The 25,988-nt window shown below is 31.1% G+C and overlaps 4 protein-coding genes across 5 annotated transcripts; 2 read left to right on the top strand and 2 right to left on the bottom strand.

The window, feature by feature from the left end:
* Positions 1-1,006: 1,006 nt before the first annotated feature.
* LOC121114029 (seipin) lies at positions 1,007-2,453 on the bottom strand. 2 transcript variants are annotated; one of them, XM_040707843.2, is made up of 3 exons: positions 2,319-2,453; positions 1,715-2,260; positions 1,007-1,625 (listed from the first exon to the last, which is right to left on the bottom strand). In XM_040707843.2, exons 2-3 carry the CDS (start codon positions 2,241-2,243, stop codon positions 1,204-1,206), a joined length of 951 nt encoding a protein of 316 aa, XP_040563777.1. In that variant the 5' UTR covers positions 2,244-2,260; positions 2,319-2,453; the 3' UTR covers positions 1,007-1,203. The 2 variants fall into 2 exon arrangements, with proteins under 2 accessions (XP_040563777.1, XP_040563779.1); XM_040707845.2 differs by having other exon boundaries at positions 1,730-2,260.
* A 1,348-nt stretch (positions 2,454-3,801) lies between these two features.
* On the bottom strand, positions 3,802-7,467 carry LOC121114030 (uncharacterized). The gene is made up of 3 exons (XM_040707846.2): positions 7,182-7,467; positions 6,524-6,783; positions 3,802-5,363 (listed from the first exon to the last, which is right to left on the bottom strand). Exons 1-3 carry the CDS (start codon positions 7,315-7,317, stop codon positions 5,274-5,276), a joined length of 486 nt encoding a protein of 161 aa, XP_040563780.1. The 5' UTR covers positions 7,318-7,467; the 3' UTR covers positions 3,802-5,273.
* LOC121114031 (mitochondrial import inner membrane translocase subunit Tim8) lies at positions 3,836-4,454 on the top strand. Its single transcript, XM_040707847.2, has 2 exons — positions 3,836-4,033; positions 4,088-4,454. Exons 1-2 carry the CDS (start codon positions 3,836-3,838, stop codon positions 4,256-4,258), a joined length of 369 nt encoding a protein of 122 aa, XP_040563781.1. The 3' UTR covers positions 4,259-4,454.
* A 6,082-nt stretch (positions 7,468-13,549) lies between the features above and the next one.
* On the top strand, positions 13,550-21,857 carry v (Tryptophan 2,3-dioxygenase vermilion). Its single transcript, XM_040707849.2, has 7 exons — positions 13,550-15,026; positions 15,089-15,174; positions 15,230-15,393; positions 15,938-16,221; positions 18,736-18,960; positions 19,030-19,279; positions 21,327-21,857. Exons 2-7 carry the CDS (start codon positions 15,113-15,115, stop codon positions 21,533-21,535), a joined length of 1,194 nt encoding a protein of 397 aa, XP_040563783.1. The 5' UTR covers positions 13,550-15,026; positions 15,089-15,112; the 3' UTR covers positions 21,536-21,857.
* The last annotated feature ends 4,131 nt before the right edge of the window (positions 21,858-25,988 follow it).

Genomic DNA, 25,988 nt, shown 5'->3' with positions numbered 1-25,988 from the left:
TATTGTATTAAAAGAGAAGAATTTTTGGATTTGTTGTTACATGTTCTTTTTCACTTCATAAACACTTTTTTTAAAATCAATTCAAGAAGATGATGACGACAAGCTAATAAAAAGCATTTATCTTTCAAAAAATTTCTCCCGTACTTGAATCTGCGGTATCACAGCAGAAAAATTGCACATTTGCTTTGAGTTCCCAGTATAAGATTGCTTTCCAAACAGCTCGTGTCTATTCTTTTCATGTTGAATTGTTCATCTTTGGAATTGCAATCATTTGTTCCTTATTTCCATTTGTAATGACAATGGCAAACGTTCTTCTTCATCTTTCAGTTATTCAAAGCAATTAGTAATTTTCCTCCAAATGTAAACCTAAAGTTTGTAATTACTTTTGAAAATAAAATCAAAAAATGTCAACACATTTCTCTCATTTAATATGTAATATGTACAACGTCACTGTTTTCAAAATATACTAAGACACATTGGAATACTATTACGATGAATAAAAACTATAATTTATAAATTCTGAATGATAAACTCAACATCACACTTTATATAGAGTAGGGGGGACATGGAGAGTTGAAACATGCTTTACTGAATCACTTGGAGATACTTCAAATACGACAAACCAAATTGGTGCACAACAGACATACATCTATTTACTAATAGACAAATGCGTTAAAATACATTTACGATTAGCAATTTTTGTGAAATCTTCATTTGAATGTAAAGTTGCCGATCCACCTAACGATCAAGTCATCGAATTGATTTTAAGCTCTCGTTGGCATTTTTTTTTCCATATTTGAGTAGCTGAGATCAAATAGAAAAAAAATGGAAGTAGGGAAAATTTCAAATTTTTTAGAAATTTTTTTTATGTTATATCATATATGTCTTTGGACACTCCATTACACATATATTGGGAATAGATTAAGAGGTTTTGTCGGTTATTATCTAGGTTCCGTAACTTTTATGATATTATAAAAGTCATAATCTTAATAATTTAAATATAAAATGACAAGGTAATTCTCTATTATACTAAAATAGTGTTTATATTGAAATTAACATATGAATTAATTACTAATTTTTACAAAAAAAGAAATTAATTAATTTAATTCCTAGTTTTATTAACTATACAGATATAACATTTATCGGGTAAGGGATATCACAGGTATATAGGCACAATATTCCTTTACTTTTATCTAAATCGTGTTAAAACCAATTTTTCCGACTAAAATCTAAATTACTATTATACAAATCCTCTATTTCAGGCTTTTCCAAATCCATTGAATCCTCAGAAGTATCATCCATATCATCTACACTATCTTCGAATCCTTTTTTAATGTAATTTTCTCCATGTAGGTGTAACCAAGATATTACCAAAACAGAGATTAATACTGATAAGTAAAAAACAGAGCCCAAAATGGCCGCAGTTATGGGATAATAGTACATAAATGCCCTAATACCCTTGAAATCCGCCAATATTCTTAGTTCAGCACTGTATACATCAAGGAAGCGAGACTTAATAACAAATGTGATCCATTTTGCTGGATTATAGGGATCCATATCCATAAATTCTTTGAAGAAATCGATTTCTATCGTTTCATACTCATTCCAATATCCAGCAATGACCCCTATAAGATAATAATGTTACAAATTCTCATAGTTAGAATAGCCATCAATTATAATGTTAAAATTAAACATACAACTTTTTCAAACATACTTTGTTTTTCACTACCTGGACTAATAATTAAGTTTCTTAATTGCCTTGTAATGAAGGAGCGATGAGGGAAAAGAGATGATTTACAGTGTTCCCTGAGCATGGATCCATTTTTACCAAAAACTTTTAGGCAACTCATAAACATACCATGGTCCCTGTTGACTGGAGAGTCGGGTAATTTAAGTCGTACAGATATAAAATAGGGTTGATCATTCATGAGAATTTCAGATAAGTTATAACTCGAAGATACTACACTACATTTACTAGGAGATGAATGACAGGGCTTAAAAGTCATGGTCATGGGAGACTTAATCAAAGGAGCAGGGATATATCCGTAATAAAATGCTCCATAGATCATAAAGGAAATGACACTAAGTACAATCATTGAAATAGCAATTGTGAAGCAGTTATAGCAGAGGTCCCATGTCATCAAAGCAGCAGATCCAATTTTGTCCTTAGTTCTAGCAGGAAACTGCTTTGCTGAACTAATCCTTGAGGACAGGCCAGAGTGTACATTACGTATACGTTGCATCACGGAAATGCATATATCTAATAAAATACATTAATATATTAATGATCTTATTTATAAAATTAACAATATTCTTACCGCAATGTTTTGTTGTGATCAAGAAAAGAGTAATGAATAAAAATGGATGTACATAGTCTTCTCGCTTGTCTGGAAGATTAGATTGCCTCACCTTGCTGTGTATACTCTCATTTAAAACATCTCCTTTTCATACGATAAGAATTCAGAAACATTAATAAGTAAATATAAACTAATCATCACAATTTATAAAAAAAGGGAATTTTTTTTGAGTGTGATTTGATATTTCTTGGTGAATCAAACTCCATCATTTTGTAGGACATTGTTTTAACCTTAAATAGGCTTGATTATCCATAACTCATAAGATGATATAAACAAAGTACGCAGTTAGGAGGGAGAGGAGAAGGTCTTTGAAATTTGTCGAAAAATTGCGTACATACTTTGTACATGAGCCCTAACTTACCTTCTATTATTTTAATTCATCAATCATCGATAAAGATAGGAGTCAGACAGTTTACAATTTAGATTTGTCTTTAATCATAACATTAACAGAATTACTAAGTAGAAATGGATCATTAAAAGCTGAGTAATTAATGTTTTTCTGCATGATATTCAATATAATTAATGATCAAAAAACAAAGTTTAGGCAATTTTATATAATATATAAATTATGCACCCGACATAGATAAGTACAGAATATATTGCATGAAAGCGCTGTTGTCGAGAAAGAGCACGTCAACTGTTGAGTTACATATATTCTCTATGGTGAGATAAATAACATGGTCTTTATGGGTATGAACGTTATATTTTGTTCACAAATTGTAACTTTTATAAGCAAGTTCCACTAGTTGCAACCAAAAAATGAGATAACTAATCTTAAATGAAGGGGTTACAGTACTTGAGATGAGGATAATGCAATAATTGAATATTCGATGAGTCTAATGGGTCTAATTTTTGACTATTTTAAAACAAATTAATAAAATAAAATTATATGGATATTATGTATTTATGAGTAATATAGCTCTAGGCATTTAAACATTATATGTACCACATAATCATTATGATAGATAAAATGAAATGATAGTATCAATTGATCAGTAGAATTACCCATGTTTGTAATTAAGTTATGTATATTAAAACGAAGAAATTGTACCTTGTACAATTTGTGACTTTTAAAGATATCGAAACTTGTACTCAACTCAACCTATAAATTCTTGAATTCAAGGAAAAAATAAATAGAAAAAATAATTTAATGATTATTATTATTTATAGCATAAACACCCCAACAACAGTTGACGCCATCTCGAGCAATATCTAGTCTCTCTAGTCAATAACAACTTCCTCAATAAAAACTTTGTCCTTCTAAATATTCTCCATGGCACCCGGTAGTCCAGAGAGATCTAGCTATCAAAACATCAAATGAAAAGTGAACATATTATTTCATGTGTACTAATACCACGTGATTAAAAACAATAATATTGTACAAAAAGAACATAAAATATGGGGTTAATTGTACAACGCCTAAGTATCACTTCCATATTGTAAATTATTTATTTATTTCCTGAGGAGTCGACAACATCATGGGTTTATTTGGAGGTTCATCTGGTTCGGATTCGAAAAGCTCTGGAGATACATTAGATTTGAGTGATGGATGGGACAGCTCAGACTCTAAACTTTCAAACTCATCCTTTTCCGGTATGGAGGATTTTGGTGATTCTTCTATGGATATTCAGACCTTTGTTCAGACGGAGCAACAACGGCAGCAAATCATGGAGCAGGTATCCTACATTTTTTCTTTCCATTCCATTACTTTTTTATTTGTGTCCTTTTAGGTGCATAAACTGAATGATGTTTGTTGGAAAATGTGCGTTACCTCTGTTTCAAGCTCCTTGGGGAGTCGAACAGAATCTTGTCTTACAAACTGTACAGAAAGGTTTGTGGATACAACTCTACTCATTACGCAGAGATTCGCCCAGCTCGCATCCAAAATGCAAGGGAACTAGTGACTCGCAATGTACGAGAGTCGACGAATTCTTTCGTTTGAATTGATATTATTGATTGTCTCTGTCATAAGGAACTTTATCATATCTCTGTGCAGAAGAGAATCCCATACCTTCTTCTTAGAACATGCAGAATAAATTATGTAGATATTTATTGTAGATGAACTATTATAATAATAATTATTATTGATAAAGTTAATTAGTAAATGGAGTAATTAAAAAGATATAAATGGTTATGGGTAAAGAAGAAGACTGTTTAAGAGGCATGCCATTTGTAAGTGCAAAGATCCCTGGGGGGTATTTTCTACTTTTCATAGCATTTTCTAAGTAACCCATATTTAAAAAGAAAGATTTTGATCTAAATACGTTCGCTACGGAGTATAAATATCTTCGTATTCCGCATTAAAAGAGCTCATTTCCACAAGACGGAGCATGTTCGTCACCATTAAACGTAAATTAAGATTACTAAAAAACCGGTTCATCAAGCTAATATCCGTCCATACTGGGACAACATTCAAATCTTGCATCGCGAACGTGTTCAGTACTTACATTTTAAGGTAACCTTTCATTTTTTATTTAATGAAAATTTGAAATAAATCTCCAAAATTGGCTCTACATTAGATGACTTAAACGTCAATTTCGACTGGAACATTGCTAAAAATATATTAAAACCATGGAATTAAAGCCAAAAACATTGCTTACGAAAGTAATTAAATATCAGGGGTATATAACAAGTATATCAAAAGATACTTTTAATCGGAGTCTCAAAGGGGACGTGCAAATTGAAAAAGTAACTTCCTTCCCAATTTTCAAAAAATCCCCAAAATGTCACCAATCAACAGCATTCTAATGAAATATTATATATGTAGAACTTAAAATTAATTTACAAATAATCATAAAATAACATCAGTTTTTATAACAGAAGCCGAAATGGACCTCACACCAGTCATTGTAGGACAAGGAATACTCTAGGATTAATTTTTTCAGTCATTCTAGAGTTTTTATAATATCTTTGAGATTAGTAGAGATTCGCTTTTTTCATTATCTTGAAAAATTCATCTTGATTCACTTCTCCGTCTCCATCCCTATCCGCCTCATCAATCATTTCCTAAAAGAAAATAATTAATAAATGATAATTTCCATTGTCGAGCTCAAATGTATTGGTATCGCCCTTACTTTTTTTCCCCAAAAAAACAACAAAAAAAAAAACTTAAGCCATTGGGCGAAATCCGAGGGAGACAGGAGACAAGTCCTTCAGCCAATTAAAAGATACAAAATATGAATAAAAAAAATTGTACAACTTTTTAACATTGTTTTCAAAATATTATGGGATATAGACAATTATAAAGCAAAGTTAATCTGTGTGTCAGATGAGGACTCATTTTTAACAACAAGCTCATGAAAAAGAGGAGATATCAAGTTTATAAAATAATGAATGTAACTTCAAGTAAGGTTAAGCAACGAGCATTTGTATATAAAGCCCATCTATTGAGCGTTCTAGAGACTAGTGACACATCACATCATATTAAAAGCATTTTCTGAAGCTGTTATTATTGTTAATTTATTTTTGAGGAGTAAACATCTAAGTATTGAGTAGCTCTGTGTAAGCTTGCTTATAAACAGAGAGTAAGACTGATGATTTGTTGGGGAGTTATCTTATATATTATGAAAGTATGGTTTGTCTCTTCGTCTACGCCTAATTACTAAGTACAACGGCTATTGAAAAGAAAGTAAACAATTATTTAAAAATACAATAATCAAAATTCGATCCAATTTATTAAAAAAAAAAAAACAACTGGAACCCCTGTTCCTAAAATTATGCTCTCTAAAGCAGTGGACCTTAACCGGACCGGGAATTAAAGTCTCTAGTATCTGGTCAAAGCTATAAAAAAGAAAGTTAAGATAAAAATGTTATAAAAACATTAACCTTTCATGATAGATATTACTAAATCCTATTAAATTTTAGTTCATTTTGTCTTGTATCAATAATATTTTGCATAATTGGATGTCTTAACTTTGGAAAGATGGAAGATGCGGAAAAGTCATCAAAAGTGATATTAATCGTTAAACTTCGAAGAAATAAGACTCAAATCACGACCAAAAATTGTAATTATTTTTTAAATTCATCAGGGAAAACACTAAGTTGAAAAATAGCATTTTTAAAGCACCCTACATGTCCAGACTTGAGCTGTAGTATTATGGGAGGGGGGAGGGTTCAGAGGGTTGTCAGTAATACTTCCTAAGACGACAGATTATTATCATACGTACCCTTAATTCCTCATCCGTCATATTCTCTCCAAGCTCAGCGGATATCTTTTTCAAATTCTTCAGAGTTATTTTGCCACTATCATCCTCATCAAATAGTTTAAAGGCCTTGATGATATCATCCTTTGTGTCCTTTTCTGACATCTTGGAGGCCATGATGTTTAAGAAGTGATCAAAGCTTAAAGTGCCATCATCTTCAATCTCCGCCAACATTTTCCTCATTTCATCTTTCTGCGGTTCGAATCCCAAGGCTCGAATAGCCACTAAAAAGAAAGGGAAAATGATGTATCAAGTAACGAGGCAAACATGACAATGTTAATGTCGTTCATGTAATAATCTGTAAAATAAAACATTTCTAATTGTCATATAATAATATGCTTATTGGTATATTTAACTTTCATAACGGAAAACTGATCCATGCAATAGTAATTATTGATAATATCTTCGTTATTCTTCAATGATTGGTGGAGAATAGGATAGTAAAATGTATATTCATTCATTTAAAAATTCGTCTAAATATGAAACAAGGGATAACTATTTAAATTTTTATATAGAAAAAGAAAATAGAAAAGGGCGGCAATCCTAGTCCTTTAACCTTTGAACGACAAACAGTTGTAATACAAATAATATAACAACAATTTCATGAATATTCACTTTTAACCTTTGAGATCTTTTGCATTCATGAACCCAGTTCCTTGCGAGTCAAACAAATCAAAGGCCTCTCGAATATCCTTTTTCTGTTCATCATTCAGCTCTATAATGCTCTTGGATTTACTTCGAGACTTACCACCAACCATACTAGTAATACACTATTAGAAACCTTCTCAAAAGGCGTCGAATATAAATGATATCGATCAATCTTCCTTATTAACTCTCTTTTATTATGTTAAATAATTCAGTTCCGACCGTGCAATCGTATATTATTGCCGAGATATTATAAATATTATATATTTGTATTTGTTTATTATTGAAAAAAGAATAAGCTGATTAAACGGAAGAATTATTCCTCTCAACACAACCTTTTAGTATATTATATAAACTAAGGGAGGATGTCGTGTATACAAAAATATGGTAGAGGATATATTACGACATTTAAACGAATAAACAATTATCAAATTACAGTTACACAGATGAGGTACTTTTATGTATGATGAAATAGGATATACATGTTCCATTTTTAAACAATCACAGTGATTGTAATTCAAGTTTAAGTAACTTAGAACTGGAGGCATCATGACCTATTTTTTTTTTTTTTCGTAGAACAATATTTAAAGATATTTTCTTTTAACAACATAAATCATGATGAAACTGAATACTACTTACAAGTACGTAATATTTTCATCCTGTTAATAAACTGGAACAATATTCTTATCTCATTTTATTACAAAACTAGGAAGAGTTGCATGGGTGAGGTCCAAAAGGTGTATTTTAATATTTGTTTCATAATTCTTCAGTTTCAAAAATTAAACTTTACTTTTGGGCTAGTAAAGTGTGTCATAAGCTTCATTCAATTTATATAATTGATGTTAGATTTTTTGAACAATTTATGCTATAAAAATATTAACGGAAAAAATCACCCAAATCCCGAAACTCAAAGAAAAAAATTAGGTAGAACATTTGAAATAGATTCATTCAATACATTGAATTAGAAAGTTTCTGGAACAAAAAGAATTTTTGTATATCTAAATTAGGTTACTCAAAAAATCACTTTTTTAACGTGGGGTCAAAGGAGGCTAATATAAATTAAACGAAGTTAATATACGCCAATGTCAACAATATTTCTATTGTACCTCAAAAAATGGTTTAAATCCATCGACCTAATATTCCACCTTAACTCAAACCAATAGATAAAAGTGTAGTGTTCAACGAACGCTACTTAAAATTTGGAAGTAACGGACCGGAGCCAAAGCTAATAAAGGAGACGATTAGATTGGCGGTACAATCATACAAGACATCACCTCCTAAGCAGCAACCCCATGCAGGTGCTTCACCAGGTTCTGCTCCATGAATAGAAGCCTATTGATCCACTCCATCCATAACCAGGCACGGACAACCAAATTAAAAACATTCGTGTAGGGGCACCATAAAACCATATTCGCTTGCACACTGGTAAGACCAGTACATAGAAAGCACACCCTTGAGCGATACTTTTAACCGTCTACTTCATCTATACATTCGTGCTGTGCTCCCAGCACGTGTACCAGAGAAAGGAGATGACTACTGCTCACAGAGATTTTCCCAAAGGTTTATCAAAGGGACACGACCACCCTATTCGTCCCTGGGAGAAACAAACATCTCCCTCTATGTACCCTAATCCAACCCTGGATGATCAGGAGCCCTATGTTCGAACAAGTCTGATACACCCGTTTTACCCCAAACATGCGATCAAATTGGTGTGTCGGACTTTTTTCTTTAGTTGACATTTTCTATATTATTTTTCAATTACAAACTAATGCTGCCTATATTACATTGATAGCTGTGACAAGTAATGCTAATATGAAAATATTTGAAAAGTTCACTTAATTTCTTGGGACAAGGCTCCAAACACAAAAACCCACCCATTGGATCCAACCAGGCATTGTTCGTAGTTATGAAGCGTCGACAACATACAAATATAAAACTTTATTGATATAGAAGATTTGAACTGCCTTTTTCTTTAATTTTTTAATATAGCTGTAGGATCCACTGTATAACTGATCAAAAATAATATAATTAGAAATGGGATTTGTGGAAGAGCGCGAAGAGAAGGCGTAAGCGATACATATGTTACCTGATATTTGATTTTGGGGGAAAAAATGAATTGCAGTTATAAATAGGAAAAACTTCTACATTTAAAATATCCTTAGTCCAAAAATATTATAATTATATTTATCTTATTATTAAATCAATCTATAACAAAGATAGGGGTACATTAATCTTTTGTAGGGAGATGTTAACACGCCCACGACTTATTAAATAATCAACAAAACGAAGAATGAGCATACCCATCAGCGGTTCTACTTTTTCTAATCGCTATACTTAGTTTTTTTTCTTTACAGACATCCCTTATTTGCTTAAAATACTAGAAACCTATAAGGAAAGGCTCAAGTGCACCCGCTACAAATGTGGTAGAAGAACTAAAGAATTACTACAATGACCTAATATAAGTTCATAAGGCCATTTGTCATATCTTTAGGGGAAAAAAACCAACCATTTATTATATTTAATTAGTAGAATGTAAACCTATACCTAAAAAAAGGCCTGCGTAAGGCTTGATATGGGAATAAAATGGTTTACATCGGGTATCACTTTAAAAAGTGAATCTTATATACACGTTCGATGTTGTGTGGAAACTCAGCAATATTTTATTAATACCATTACTATTTCTTGGATTAAAATATGTTTATGATATACATCAGGGAACTTTATATAGAGTGCACCCAACTTTACTTTGTTAATATATATCACGGCGTAACCTCTCTAACAAATAATCGCCCATGTATTTTGTTGTCAGCTTTCGATTCCCTCATCTCACTTGATATGTTCATGTTATGATAATTTAACAAGAAAATTCCTATGGAGATGGAAATTGTGTGCATCTTTGGACAAATCCTTCATATAATATGCAATCTTGTCTTAAAACTAATTTCAAATCTTAATTAAAGTTTAATCCAACCCATACCTCAATCAAATATATAATATTTCAAATGTCTCAACGCCCATATGTACAAATTTAATGCCTTTTCACAAGCCAGTCTTAAATCATGGCATATCATAAAATGGTCAAATGAACTAATCTGCAATTAAAGGGCTGTTCAGACCCGGTTGACAAAATATATTACCTATTGTATAAGACATTTAAGGGAAAAAAGTTTAATAATATTTATTTTTATATGATTGCAAAGGTACAAAAAATATTAAAAATTCATTCAATAAAACCACCTCCCTTGTCGATTACTGCTTGGAGTCTTTATGAAGATGATTGACATAATTGAAATACTAAGGATTCAGGTACTGCATCCCATTTCCACACCATTCCATTTTCTTGCAGTCTTGAAGAAAACAGTTTAACAGATTCTTTTGGTAGATATATGTCTCTCACAAAGTCATTCGAAGCAGACTGAGTAAACAGAATTGGTTTGTCACAATTTTCATCAGATGCCTGAAAATTATTTGTAGGGGCTTCTTCATCGCTGGGAGCAGATATATACCGAAACAGTAGTCATATAAATGATTGCTTGGTTCTCTCCAAACCATAGACCCTGTTAACTTAAATTTAACTTTTTTTCTTTGAAGTCTGATCCCATAGTCACAACACAGGGGTTGTATACTTTGTGAGAAGCCTAATACTTGTCTTGATGCCCATGCGCTACTTTTAAGTACGCAAAATGCAAAATCAGTTATGTAGAACCTCTGAGTCATCAAAGTATTGCTTCAACAAATGTAGGAAAATATATTTGGATCATTTGAACACTTTCTACTCAAGAATAAAGATGTTATTTGTACTTATAAATATCATTGTTGCGTACATATATGTAAATAATTTAGGACAATTGTGTTCTAAGAATACGAAGTTATTTTCCAGTCTATTGGGATACTGATTTTTATTTATTTACAAAATAACCAATTTAATTCGCCCATTTTGATACACAACTCAATAGACGGACAAGTTTTTCTTATAATTAAATATAAACTATTGAGAGACAATTGAAAACGCAATCAAGAGACACAATTCTATTGAACTCAAATTGCGTAGGTTCAATAGTCTCTCACTCCTAGAAAAGAAAATATATTTACATTATGTATATGGACTTCAAAAGACAATTCCAAGGGAAGATTGAATGATTATCATACCATAATGTTGACTAGTACTTCATCAGTGGACCTCTATCTCATCAATAAGGAAACATTAAAAAAATTATACATAAATATATAGTTACTTAAAAAATATTAAAAGAGGATGTGATAAATAAAATATATGATCAGATTTGAATTCAGCAACCTTAAATTAGTCTTAAACTGTTTTTAAATTCCATGCCATATTTTTTTTTCTTTTCGTAGATCAGTGTAACTAATTATTAGGATTAGTTGATTTTAAAAAAGTGAATTAAGGTCGTGTAATATTTAATTTGTAAACATTTAAATGAGGCACTGTTTCAATATTTTTGCATTTGATTTGAATTTTTTTATATTGATTCTATTGTGATTCATCAAAAGGGATTCATAAGGAAGTTTATCTATATGGTTGTAAATATTAAGCATTCTTAGTATGTTTGTATATAAAAAAACCCTCACAATTTAAAAAAAAAATGTTTTAGAGAAGAATAGCTACGTTTAATTAAATTAGCTGAAAGAAGCTGTGATATGAAGGATATACAAATAAATGGTAGAGACGGAAATTACTCTGTTTTCAATCCTCATTTATAGTCTGAGTTAGTGTTAGAACTGCGGTCCTGTTCAGTCTAGTTCCACTTTTGGTGCTTAAAAAATTTAAAATCCATCCCTTGCGTCGTCATTGAGGGTGTTTTTCCATTTTTTTTAACTATTCCGTTATATAATATTATAAATTAGTAGGATTTACCCGTATTATATATTTTATTCCGAATTATTTAATAAATACATACTAAGACACACTCGCTAGTCCTCTTCATAATCCTTTTTTTTAAATTCGTAATTAAAGTATGTACGTTCTCCCTTAATCGTTCTTTTGAATTTTTATTTTTTTGGTGTATTTTTGAATCTACAACCTATACTTTAAAAAAAACTTTGAGAGACGGAGAATCGATCTTATTTTATGAAAAAAATCAGTTGATTAGCGAAAAGATAAATTTCCCCTCAAGAGCCCAGGAATCTGGTCTCATCAGAATTAAACATGGTCTTAAGTACGTAATTTAGAATTCCGAACAACTTTTCTTTTATTTCAAAAGTCTGTATCTGTCCCCGTTTGTGAAATAAATACCCTCGTTATCCGTTGTTATTATCCGACAGAAATAAAAAACAAACACCTACTTTAATATTATATTATAGTAGATATAACCAAGGAATACGTTATTTATATAAATATATATATAAATAACCTAATCTTTTATATAACTTAGTAAAAATATAATACGTTCGTATTATATAAAATATATAATTGCTTCACTTTGACAAATTTGACACTAGGATGAACTATGACAAGAATTATGACGAGGTAGTTCCCGATTCAAGATTCTTACTCTCAGAGATGAGTACACCAGTTACATGATTTAAGTCACTAGACTTTAGTAGGACTCTAGTCAAAGTCCTCAGAAGATAAAAGATACTTTAACGAGTAAATAATATAAATTAAAAAAATTGAAATGACTTACGATTCCATATCTAACACCAAGTTTCGATGCAAAATCTCCCCCTTTGCTAATTGATGTTTCTCTTAATTACAAAATTTTACTATCTACTTGTTCAAATGTTTCTTTACAGATCTTCTCAAAGGGTATTAAAAAGTAAAAAATTAGAATTTCTCTTCATAAACAACAGTTAATCGTCTAAAAATGAGTATTGTGTCGGTTTTTATTTAGAACCAAGGTCCGTAGTCTGTTCCAGTACATTCTCATCCAGTCCAGTTTAGTCTCTTGGTCCTTATAGAAGTTAAAATCTATATCTCGTGGTGTCATTGAGGGTATTTTTCCATTTTATTAATTATCCCGTTAGATAATATATATATAAATAATATAGCCAAGTACAAATATAATATGTTCATATTAAACTTCTACCATTGTATTCTTTACAAGATTGCTGCAATGTTCTTAAAAATATATAAAGGGAAACAGGGCAACTCCCCTTGTCCTTTGACACCCTTGCATTTCCCTCCCTGAGTCATCTGCCCTCTGAACCCTTTACCAAGGTAATTATATATAAAGTGTGTCGATGAGAGATTTCTTTGCTTTTGTTTACACTTGTACTAGCTATTTTGATGACGTCACAGAGGAGTCAATTTAGGAGGAAATTCAATAAAACAAATTGTATTAATACGTAATATAGTATTTTATTTTCTCATCAAACAATTTTTTTAGTGCAAATTTGTACAGTGCGACGATTATACTACTAAAACTATTTAAATAAAATAAATTAAAAGTTGTTTTTAAGGAAAATAGGTCAGAACTTGAACTTTCAAATAAATATACTAAGTCTATTATATTTAAACACAATCCACAGAACAAATCTGCCTAGTACCTCTAAAAGACGACATGGAATGGTTGCAGGAAATGCAACTTTCAAGTTCGAATTGGAGAGTAATTATAAGTTCTATAACAGTATGCAACAAAATATTGGTCTTGGAATCCCCGCGGCTGAACCCCGCATTATTATTGTTATTTAAGCCGTAGAACAAAAAAATGACTATTAAAACTTTCAACCTTTAATGGCTTTTTAAAAAAAATCAAGTTTTGGGGGTATAGCCAATATTCAGTGCCATATTGCGGCATGAAAGAACTATATAGATCAAAATCAAAGTAAATACCAAATTGATACAAACATTTCAGTATTTGAAAAATGAATTATTTATTACTTTTTCTTTTGACTACAATTAGTAAATAATATATAACATATAACCAATGAAAAATCGAGTAAAATGAAGGGCCTTGCATAGAAGGTAATATCTTTTTTTTCTCAAGTGCTTTATATTCTAGCTAAAGTTATAAAATAGACCTCACATTTCAATTTAAAAAAGTTTTGACTTTGATTGATTTATGTGGTAAATTAGTTTTTACTATTTATTAAGAAATTTAATAAAATAAGCTAGTTAGGTTGCGTGAATACATTTTACATTAATACTCCGGAGAAAAAAATTAATTTTTTAAATCTACCAATTTATCAATTATTTTGCATCTATAAACTTGTTTTAAGCTCCTTACGTATAAATTATTTTCATCCCCCCCCGAAATGTTATTGTAATCTGTATTCAACACAATCTACCAGCTTATTTTATGAAAATTCTTGAATAAATATTAAAAACTAAATTTACAAAAATCAATCAAAATCGAATCTTTTTTAAAGGTATTTTTTTATATATTTATCTTATGGCTGGACTGACACAGCACTATTAAACTCACATTAATTGACGAATAAAGCTAAAAAGTTTAAGTAGTGTACTTAATACTGTATCATAAACTAAGAATTTCTTTAAATTATGAACTACGTAATTTATTGCAGAGTATGGCAAAAATTGATAATAAGTAACACTACAGGTTTTTTGCAATTATTTATTATAGATTTTCCTATTTTTCACTCTTTCATACATATATTCTGGGAATGATTATTGGAAGGATCATGGAAGGAACTTGGAAGGATTGCTTGAACATACAATGATAAACATCTTCACAAATTAGTATCTTTCATGATCTCCCCCTCCCCTTCTCGTCTCCTCTCATCATTTTAATTTGTTTCCCTGACGTGAAGAAAGAGATGCTCCATCCCTAGAAAGATTACATTATTGGAAATTGCTTCTAAGAAAACAAGTTTTTGAGCAGAACACGGTTTTCTTCTTAATGTAAATAATAATAATTTTTAATTGCTACATAAAAGCATTTAAAGAAATTAAAATATGTTTAGTTCAACTTCACAACACTAACTAAAATGAATGGTAATGCTAGAATTGAATGTCCCTTTGCTGGTTCATCATCGTCCTCTTCTAACAAGTAGATTTTTCTAAGGAATTTATAATTATATGAATATTTTTTCTATTTTTATAAGGAATCCTGATTCTGATAAATACGATACAGAAAATGGAGTGAATTTGCTTAGTGATGAAGGAGGAAAGTCTTATGAGGATGTTTTACAACTCGAGATGGTTCTTAAGGCACAAAAAACCTACTCTGATGTACATGATGAACATTTTTTCATTATTATTCATCAAGGTAAGGATCAGTGTTGAGACTCGGTTCGAGGTCGATTTTTTATCCGGTTTGATCATAGGTAATTTTTTATAGACACGTCTGGACCGATATTATGCGGTCTTCAGCCAGAGACAGAAATTTAAGCCGTGGCTCGGGGAAAAAATAGATTCCTTTTCCAAATTAAGATCATATATACCTTTTTTTAACGATTTTTTTTTTTGTGTAGACCAAATTTGAATAAGAGCCGGACTGAGCTTGAGCCGAATGATTTCGGTCTTTCAGAAAAACATAACTGTCTCAGACCAGTATAGACTTTCCAAACTGAAACTCAGCTCAAAGTAAGGATATCTTCTGAAGAAACTTCTTAACTCCCTTTGTCATAAACCCCTGTCAATTATAGCCATATGTATTTATAAGCAATACATAAACGCTCATAAAATTATTTCTGCTTTATTTGAAATTATAGTCATGATATTTACAACATTTATTATAATCGAATCAATTTTCTTACAAAACTACACAATCCCTGTTATCAAAAGTGTTAGCTAATCCCTCCTCTATTTAGTACATGAACTCTGGTTTAAGCAAATCCTGTCGGACATAAACTCCGTGATTGAGATGTTTTCAACTAAAAGAGAAACGGATTTAGTGGATGAATCTCATATGAAGATTATCAACTCACGACTCTATAGGGTAGTGAGGATCCTTCGAAGCCTCGTAGACTCCATTACTCTCCTTGAAACAATGTCTCCATCTGATTTTTTAAACTTCCGTGATGTTCTTTCTACTGCATCTGGATTTCAAAGCTATCAATTCCGTATGCTTGAGAATAAACTGGGACTCAAAAAGGTAAGTCAGATTCTCGGTTTTTGAGAGGACTTTTTACTTTTAATTACTGATCAATTTATATTCGTTTATTCATTGTGATTTGCTTATAATCTTGTATGTTAAAAGAGAGGAGAAAATCAAGCTCTAGAAACTCTTTTTTTTCGATCCTGAATGATCTATAAGCTTCATGAGATGAAGTATCATTACCGTATCTGCCTATGCGAAGATAAAGATAAATTAATCATGATCTTTTTATATATTTTAAAATCCCATTAAATACGGAGTGAAATTTTACTACGTAATATCCTAAATGTTCAAAGTGACATCATATTTTGTCAAAACATTTTCTTTGAACCTTAAATCGATTAACATAGTTTAATTACAAAGAAAAACATTTTATCAAAAATTTGACATTCTATTGTGTCAGATACGTTAGTCATGTTTTTAATTTTTACAATTTACAATGTAAATCTTCATTCATTGAGAATGTCAAATAAAAAAGTTATGATTTAATCATTTTATGACACTTTTTTAAAGATATTACACATATAATATAAATATAAGAATTACGCATCCTGAGATTAATTGATGTATTTACATTTAAAAGTTATCAAGGTCAATAGAAATACAAGGTTAGACGATAGTGTAATCGGACTTGCTAGGATTTTCAATTTGATATGTATTGTACCGACTGATGGGAAAGAAAGAAAGTTTTTGTCAAAACAGGCAACCAATCATAGTTTATGACGTCACTATTGTTAGAACTTTCAATTTGATATATCGTACCGATTGCTCGGGAAGAAAAACAGATTTTACTATGACGTCAATATTAAAAAAGCGTGGTGTAAGTCAAACATCAGTCTTACACCCGTTATGCTATAACCTTGTAATTCTATGAACCTTTCTGATTATTAGCGCTGAGACTCACAGCTATTCACGGACAACTAAATTTTTTGGAGAAAAATTGAATTAAATTTTAAATATTACATTTTCTAATAAGAATAAAAAATTTCTAATTGGGAGGGCTACATCCCCTCCAGCCCTCCCCCTGCGGAGGCCTCTCGGAATCGACATCTGATAACAAAATACATTGGGTGTTAATTGTTAGTGGGGTAATATTGTGTTATGTGAATGAACGCCTATCGTATTTATTAAGAGAGGGTTCACAAATATATAGGCAATCACTATTGCTTTGTATTATACTCAACAGCCAACAGAGTATGTAAGTTTAAAAAATTGATTGCTGAAAAAAGGATCATATATTTTATAACTGGTGATACTGCTGGCCAGGGGTTGCAGGAAAACTTTAGATAGAGCTCTTTATTTGACAAATTTCCTGTATGAGAACTTTGATATGTTTAGTTCGGTGACACAGTTAAATTGGGATGATCATTCAACCAAGTTTGATTATATATCTAATTGTTAGTCGCATTGAGACATACAAAGGATTCAATCCTTTTATTTCTAAATGGCAAAAGTAATCGAATTGTAAATATTCCCTTTCAAATACATGTAGTTAAAAACAATAAAGAGCACACGCAAAACTGTCGTTCCTTTTCTCATTTTTAAACTTAGTTTTTTCTCTACACGGATCCCTGCTTCAAACTTATGTGAGTTTCACACCACATCCCTTCAAAGGCCTACATGGCAAGAATGATTCAAAAATTTCCACAACCCATTCTTACTTGCAGAGCACTTTTACTAAAACTTTTTCTGAATAGCCTGATTGGATTAAAATTAGGAGATTGAGCAGGCCAATGTATAATAGATAAGATGTGAGAGGCTTCTTTCTTTTCCAAGAAGTTTTTACAGAGCTTGGGTGTTTATCGTAAATTAGTCATGCAACCTCAAGTTTTGGTCCCCACTGCAAACAGCTTAGTAAATTATTGAGGTTTTTTTTTAAATGGCTGATGCCCTAGATTACAATTCAATTATGAGTTTTAATTTTTAAAGTTCTTGCTATTTGAACTATTATTCAAAGTGCAGTATTTTGAAGTGTTACTTAAATATACACATATGTCTATGCTTTTATTGTAATAATATATTAAAAAATAAACATTAGATGCATCTGATTGAATATGGCGTATCCTATTTATTGAATATTCAATTTATGGATCTTGATTGGAAATAATTATTTTCCTGTAAGATAAAAGAATGTTATGACAAATGATCTAACATTGATTGCCATATGAATCTTAATATAAATAATTATAGAAAAAAGTTAATTTTATGTGAATAGCTGTGCATTTTGGATTTTTTTTTAAAATTTAATTTTTAGAAAAAGGCTATGGATTTTAGAAAAAAAATATTATTTGAAATTTTTTAAATATAAGAAATATAATATATATTTTTTTAATTTAATTTTCCATATTATATTTCAAAAAAAAAAAAAATAATTTTTCAATAATTTTTTCCAAAAATTTAATTTCCCAATTTTTTCTTTCCAAAAAAATTCCAAGACCAAAGTCTTAAAAAATAATAATATATATATTATTCATTCTGTGGACGCCCCTGATATTGCTATTATATTTATAGGAAAATCGAATCAAATATAACAAGTGCCATTATACGGAAGTCTTTGACTATAATCCCGAATATAAGAAGGAACTTCAAGATGTGGAAACTTCTGATACTCTAAGCAGCACGATTCAAAAATGGCTGGAGAGAACACCTGGACTGGAAAAGGATGAATTTGACTTTATGAACAAGTATAAGGAGACAGTAAATGAAATATTGAAATCTGAAAAGGATAGCATTGACGTAACTAAATACTTTATGCTCATATAATTTACTCAGTGTGTTCATTTTCTTTCTTTCTTCCTGAAATAGAAAATGTCCAATGCTTCCCGAAAAAAATATTCCGTATCCTCTTTCGAGACTCGTAAGATGCTCTTTGATTCCATTTTTGAGGAGGAATTGCATAATATTCTCATGGCAAGAGGAGAAAGACGTTTTACACACAAGGCCTTTTGTGGAGCTTTAATGATTAAATGTTATTCGGATGAGCCTCGCTTCCATCAACCCAATTCTCTTCTTGATCATTTGGCAACCATTGACTCTCTTTTAACAAAATGGAGATGTAAGTAAAGAAACAAAATTATTGTAGCCATATACTCGTATGTATACCATGTGAATTAATTATCTAGAACAATGTCATTTAGAGCATTGATAATTAATTAATCCACTGCCTATGAAATCCTTACATATTTCAGACCCTAATTAAAACATTATTATACATAGGGAGTGAAATAGAGTATTTATAATCATTAATAATTTATTTACATTCTACATGAATAGTACTTCTAATGGGCTCTAGGGAGAGAGTGGATCAGTGGACATAAATATCATACGAGGAGTAGTGTTGGATCGGTCCTAGAACTATGAAATAATCAGTCTCTCTCCCTTCCCCTTTTCTAATCGGTCAAATCTTTTTCTCCCATTCAACAGTCCAAGGATCAAATAGTCCATACCCTTTCTATCTCACGTCCTTACTTTGATTGTATCTCGCAATCTCCATTCCAAAAAGACACATATAATAAGCCCAAAATCAGTTGATAGTTAGCCAATTCTTACAAATATGAAATAGTTATTCAATTATAGTTGATAATTGTTCACAGCTGAATGAGATCAAACTAGAATCCAATCCATCAATGTTAGAATACTGATTAGTGGAAAAGAATAGTAAACCTCAACAATTGACAACTAAATATAGTATACATTTTTGTGCTGTTGAGGTAACACTGTGATGGATGACTGAATTAAATAATGACTGATGGCTAGATCATATTTTACTAGAACATTATTTAGCTAGATAGTCGCAAAATTTATTCATGATCTTAACATGAATCAATGCTCTTTTTATAAATAATGATTTATGATTGTAGCCGTATTTACGAACCTTCAGAAGCTGAAATTATCGGTACTAATAGGACGATAATGATGGGTCTAAGCACTGAAATAATTAATCAGGACTGGACTGAGAGGACAGGAAACTATAAAGTCTATTTTCCTCTCTGATTGGCTTAAAAGTGTCACTTCTAGAGTGTTTCCAATTTAAAACATACGAGTACTCAATAAATAAAATTATATTCCTTCACTAAATATTAAATGATTGAAATATGGATTAAACAAATTAAGATTGATTTAATTTCATGTATCATGTGTCAGAATATATATACATATTTTTGCAAATAATTAAGTTAAAATCTGCATAACTTGCCCCATATATTTTATTAATAAGTAATTTATTAATGATAAATGATGCAACTTTTAAAACCTTTTATTGATTTTTTTTAATTTGACACGGAATATTTGAAATTCAATCTTTTCCTAGAGTCCTACATAGTCATAGTCAGGGATGGGCTTTTTGTTAAGTACGAAAATAATAATTAAACTCTAACTTTTCTCAACAAAAATATAACCCTAATGAAACAAAAAAAAGATTATCATAGCGTAGTAAAATTTTAAAAACCTAACAGAATTCAATCTGATATTTTTACAGATGATTATACCTGTTTCTGGGTTACAACTAGTCTTGTGTAGGTACTTAATTAGGATCGAGGACCGTGATCTTATTTAACTTAATACACAATGAACATTTGTATGAAATATTATACAGACTGGTCCTAAGTAATTAATTATCCAATAATTAAGGACCAACACAACACTAGTTATCACATCTATCATACGTATACCCGCAATTTAATTCTAAAAACTTTGTATTTTAATATCTCTCAACCTCGACAACTCTTTCTTTCAAAATATAGAGACTCTGTGATTTAAAATGTATTTTGTTTGTTGGGTAAAAAATAGCACTTTAGTAATTTGCTTGCTTTCAATGTTTCATTTATCATGTCTTTTTTATTTTCTACAAACAAGACACATTTATAATCACGGAACCTCTTCATTTGGATAAGGAGAATTGATAGAGATTACAAGATACAAAAGTCTTCGAAACAAATTGGTTTGTTTCAAAATTATACATGTATAATTCAGGATGTACTTGTTCACGCATGATGGATATGATAACCGACATTTGAGTTGATTTACATAGTACAAACTTAGCTCCCAAGCCCCGAGTTATTATAGACCCATTTATCTAAATGCTAATTTACTCATATTTCCAGATAATCATGTCCTCATGGTTCAAAGAATGTTGGGATCCCAACAACTCGGCACGGGTGGCTCAAGTGGATACACTTACCTACGAACAACTCTAAGCGACAACTACAAAATCTTCCTAGACTTATTTAACCTCTCCACATTCATCATTCGTAAGGAGTACATCCCTAAACTCACTCCTGAGATGATATCCATTCTTCGTACTCATATCTAATGATTGCAGTCCAGGATGACATTTGATGATGTCGAGATGCGAGTCCAGCACTTCTTCTTCTTATAATTACTCTCCCTTTTTATTAATTAATTATTTTCTCTCTTAAAATATCATGACGCCATTTATATTGATGATTGATCAAACTTGTTTATGTCATTAATAATCAAATGTGTGGATGGAGGATTTTTCTTATTTTTTCATACATTATTCTGACCTCTGATGTAAAATTTTGACTTACATTGTGCTGTAGATATTACGTACTTATACATATATAATAGCAAGACTATAAATATAAAATAAAATGCAAATATAAGTTCCCTTATTTTCCACGAATTTGGATTAGGAATTACTTTGCTTGAATGGATATAATTTTTATGAAGAAGAAATTCTTTTTGAGGACGATTGTAAATATTATATACATATTGTATATGTATGTATTTGGGATCAATACACTCTAATAATATTTATTTTTAAGCTAAATAATCATTTGGCACAGTTAAATCTATAGAAATGAAGGATTGAATCTATTCAGGAGCTCTGCAGAATTTATATATATATTTTTTTTTTTTTGAGGGGGAAGGGAGGGGGGCTATGTTTCTGGATATTTTTATTAAAATGTTTGAAAAAGTAAATTTTTTGGAAAAATTACAACTATTAAATTTCAAATATAAATTTTTTTAAAAGAAATTCCAAAATCCAAAGTTATTTTACAAAAACTAAATATTTTGAATTTTTTTTTAAATAATTACATTTTTATTGAAAAAAAATTCCAAAATCCATAGATATTCATAGAAAATAAAATATTTTTGAAAAAAAAAAATAGAAAAATTAAATTTTTTAGTAAAGAGTGAAAATTCGAAATTTTATTAGGGGGGAGGGGGCTACATTCCCTCCAGCCCACTCCTTACGGACGCCCCTACTAATAATATTGTTAGTGGTGTTATAGAAGTGGTCCAACATTAACTATTCGGAACGATATAGTTCAAAGACAACGTACTCGTGGTAAATTATTCACTTGAACTCAGTGTCTCTAGGTTCGCATCTTGGTCGTTCTTAGGGAAGAATACCTAATTAACGTACAGGATGTGCAAGCTATATCTACCTCGAATATGATTTTTTTTTCAAACACAACCAGTTATCAGATCAAAAAATATAAAACCAGATTCTAAAAGTTTGATAGATTCTGATTTGTTATATTTAAGAAAATGAACTCCAGTTTCAATTACAGTCGTTTTACGAGGCCAAAAGCGCAGCTGGTCTTCGCCGCTTGACCCCTTAGTAAAGCATAGAATTCCTTCTTGATCCAACCAATAAGGTCGAATTGGGGTTGCAGAGGGTACAGTTGGTGTGTAGTACGATCGCTCTCCGCACAAAAAAATCAATTGGTTTCAGATCCGGCGAGTTTGGAGGGTAAAAGTCAGGTTAGAGCAAGTCATCAAAATTGTTTTGTAGCCATTTGATACTTTTTTTCGAGGTGTGGTAGGGTTCTGAGTCCTGCTGCCTTATGTAAGACCTCCCATTGGCAACCATGTCAATCCAGGGATTCACCTTGGGTTTTAGTATTCCCAGGTGTGTGTCAGTGTTGACACTGAGGCCTGGAGAACATATGAGGAGGCATGTCGTGGATTTCGGAGCTTACCACTTCAAACATCATAATGTACGCAGGGAACTTCGTCTGCATGACCTCTAGAAGCTTTCAATTCCTTCCTAACCTTGCAAATGAACGCCTCACTGAGTCCAAGAGCTCCAGCAATTTTTGTGTTGTTACTCTCGGTGTGGATTCTAAGGAGGGTTCCGTGCCTTTTTCAGACCTCTGATCTGAGGAGTATTCAATCACATATTCGTCACAAGTAATCTATATTTTTAATCTCATTTTTTGGTTGCAACATGTACAATGCAATTTCTAATGTTCTTTTTAAAAAAGGTCTAAATCCCGTATAGGGGGTGGGGTGTTTGAATTCTCCCGGGTTAAGAATAACTACTCTTGGGAAATATACTTGGTCGACGTTTTTACTCCACTCTTCATTTTGGTCACTCCAATTTTAATCCCTTAATGCAAACCTTAATCGAACATAAATAAAGTCCATCGGAAAAAAAATGATTCATAGATTAATTTAATATAACAAAGTTTTGTTCCAATTAATTTGTAAGTTTATGATGTGTTGACAGGATGCATAAAAACCCTTTCCCCTCGTTTTGTCACATCATAATTTGTAATAAAATTGAAGCACCCAAATCGTTTGATAGACATAAGAATAATTATAATTTATGAATGAGTATTATTAAAATTTTGAAGGACTATATTGAAAATACGAGAAAAAATGTTAGGATTTCGTCATTAGTCAGTCGATTTTTTAAAATATGTACATTATACATTAACTATATCAATCAAACTTACACATGTTGTAATAAATGGGATTATTATTAACTACGATATTATCTTTGTGCATATCGCAACCTTTCTACAAAACTATCAAATAATGAACTGCCATAATTAGGTTGTATGTAGTCAATATTTCTCCAAATGTTGGAGTTTGGTTCTTCACCTAACATAAAAGTCTTGCTCACAGTTTAACTACAGCTCATTCAGTTTCAACAAACGAGAACTTCAGATCACTATATGTCGTTAACTTTATTTTTTCACGCAACCTTTCATTCACAAAGAATACGAAAAAAGCCCACAGTCAAGTGGTAGGTAGTTAATTCTTCCACCAACTGAATGAATTTTTATAATAAGATAAAAAAAATGTGTCACTGCCTATCAGGACAGAATTTAAATCAGGCCAATCAGTGTTCAGGAACACTGATTTAGAGAATAGAAGTAGAAATATTGACAGCTGATACAAAATAGACCCTATTTCTTTTTTCTGTTCGTGACTAAAATACAATTTAAATTTTGATGTTAGTCAGAATAAAGCTCTGCAACACATCATACAGCCACTTTGGCACTATTTTTTGGTCTTAGAGGTGTTCCTTGGACGTATTAACAGTGGTTTTTAAGGATCCAGAAGTACCTCAAGTACTCCGCGCAACCTAAAGGATTGGAACTATTTTTTTGGTGTTGAAAGGGGTTCCTTGAATGCATTCCCGGTGGTTTTTTTTGCAATCCCACACTAAACCCAGACCAATCCAATGGCTGAGGATATTCAACCATATTTTAAGAAGACCTAAGCTATTTATCCCCCCGTCCTCCTTACCAATCCTCTCAATCCATTTCTTAGAAGATTTGATTGAATTTAAAAGATTGCAAGGAATTGTATTGCAATAATATTACTCACACTTGAAGGTACTCCCTTGGGGGATGGAACAAACAAATACTTAGATATTTGTCGTAAATAATATTTAGGGAATTTATAAAGTGTTATCATTAATCATGAAGTTTGAACAAAATACTGGCAATTTCCTCCCGTGCAATTTTTCTAACTGGTAATTTTACCAGATTGCAATTTTCTCCAGGGCAATCTTCCATTGGCAATTTTCCTCCATACCAATCTTCCCATGGCAATTTTCCTCCAGGGCAGTTTTCCTAGTTCCGTAAACAATATAGTATTACACTTACTCCTTCTAAACTAGGAATCTTTTTGGTAAAATCCATATACATAAAGTATATTTCTTTCTCTACGAATCACTTGTTCGCAAACTTACGCCTATTCAATTTTAGAGAATAACTTCTAAAACGATTCCACAGATTTTTTGTGAATGAACATGCTATTGATAGATGGATATTCTAAATAATTTATCTTAAATTGCGAAAATAATAGTATAATAATGTTTTACCACTTCACCTCCAAAGTAATATATTGGACTACAAATAAAGTAAAACCTCACAACTTGCCCAATGCTGTCCAGTTCCAATTTTTCCCACAAAAAAATAACTAAAAACTCATTAATCCATTTTCAACCATAACTTTTTTTTACCCTAAAATTGCCTCTTTATACTTTAAATGAACATATGGTTGATCTTAGCGTTTATAATTGTTATTCTAAGTCTATTACACGAAACCCTTTTTCTATACTTCTCTATTATCAACTTTTTTATTTCAACTGTTATTCTTATCGTCTTCCTACAAATATATAATCAATATTTTGTCTAAACATAGTTGACAACGTGACTACTTTTTTTGTCACTAGGAGTATCGAGTATACTTGTATATTACTCCACAAATAACTTTGCAACTCCATGAAGTCATTCTTTTAACTGATTTAACAAGGTCAGTTATGTTCGGGGAAGAAAAATTTGAACACGTCACGAAGGAAAATGGCAGAATATGATATAGAGACATCATCTTGTGGAACAATAAAAGCGAGATTTGTATGAAAAAAAAATTAGAAAATTTATCAATATGACAAGGGATCTATTAATGCTAACAGGCGTGTTCCACCTCATTGTTTTCCTCCACTGCTTTTTTGCATTAGCTTTCTTATGCCCCTTGCTTTCTTGAATAAAATATTT

Source organism: Lepeophtheirus salmonis, chromosome 3, assembly GCF_016086655.4.
Source record: "Lepeophtheirus salmonis chromosome 3, UVic_Lsal_1.4, whole genome shotgun sequence".
NCBI lineage: Eukaryota > Metazoa > Arthropoda > Copepoda > Siphonostomatoida > Caligidae > Lepeophtheirus > Lepeophtheirus salmonis.
Note: the sequence above shows the minus strand (reverse complement) of the source record. Positions and strands in the feature narration are given on the sequence as shown.

What these genes read in the sequence shown, in the direction of transcription:
- LOC121114029 (XM_040707843.2), bottom strand. Translation starts at nt 2,243, where the DNA reads ATGCAACGTATACGTAATGTACACTCTGGCCTGTCCTCAAGGATTAGT. An exon ending in TCCAGGTAGTGAAAAACAAA is followed by an intron (nt 1,626 to 1,714) that starts GTATGTTTGAAA and finishes ATTATCTTATAG; the next exon opens with GGGTCATTGCTGGATATTGG.
- LOC121114031 (XM_040707847.2), top strand. Translation starts at nt 3,836, where the DNA reads ATGGGTTTATTTGGAGGTTCATCTGGTTCGGATTCGAAAAGCTCTGGA. An exon ending in GGCAGCAAATCATGGAGCAG is followed by an intron (nt 4,034 to 4,087) that starts GTATCCTACATT and finishes GTGTCCTTTTAG; the next exon opens with GTGCATAAACTGAATGATGT.
- v (XM_040707849.2), top strand. Translation starts at nt 15,113, where the DNA reads ATGAATGGTAATGCTAGAATTGAATGTCCCTTTGCTGGTTCATCATCG. An exon ending in TTTCATTATTATTCATCAAG is followed by an intron (nt 15,394 to 15,937) that starts GTAAGGATCAGT and finishes TCCTCTATTTAG; the next exon opens with TACATGAACTCTGGTTTAAG. An exon ending in TCTTTTAACAAAATGGAGAT is followed by an intron (nt 19,280 to 21,326) that starts GTAAGTAAAGAA and finishes TCATATTTCCAG; the next exon opens with ATAATCATGTCCTCATGGTT.
- LOC121114030 (XM_040707846.2), bottom strand. Translation starts at nt 7,317, where the DNA reads ATGGTTGGTGGTAAGTCTCGAAGTAAATCCAAGAGCATTATAGAGCTG. An exon ending in GAATGCAAAAGATCTCAAAG is followed by an intron (nt 6,784 to 7,181) that starts GTTAAAAGTGAA and finishes CTTTCTTTTTAG; the next exon opens with TGGCTATTCGAGCCTTGGGA. An exon ending in TGACGGATGAGGAATTAAGG is followed by an intron (nt 5,364 to 6,523) that starts GTACGTATGATA and finishes ATTTTCTTTTAG; the next exon opens with GAAATGATTGATGAGGCGGA.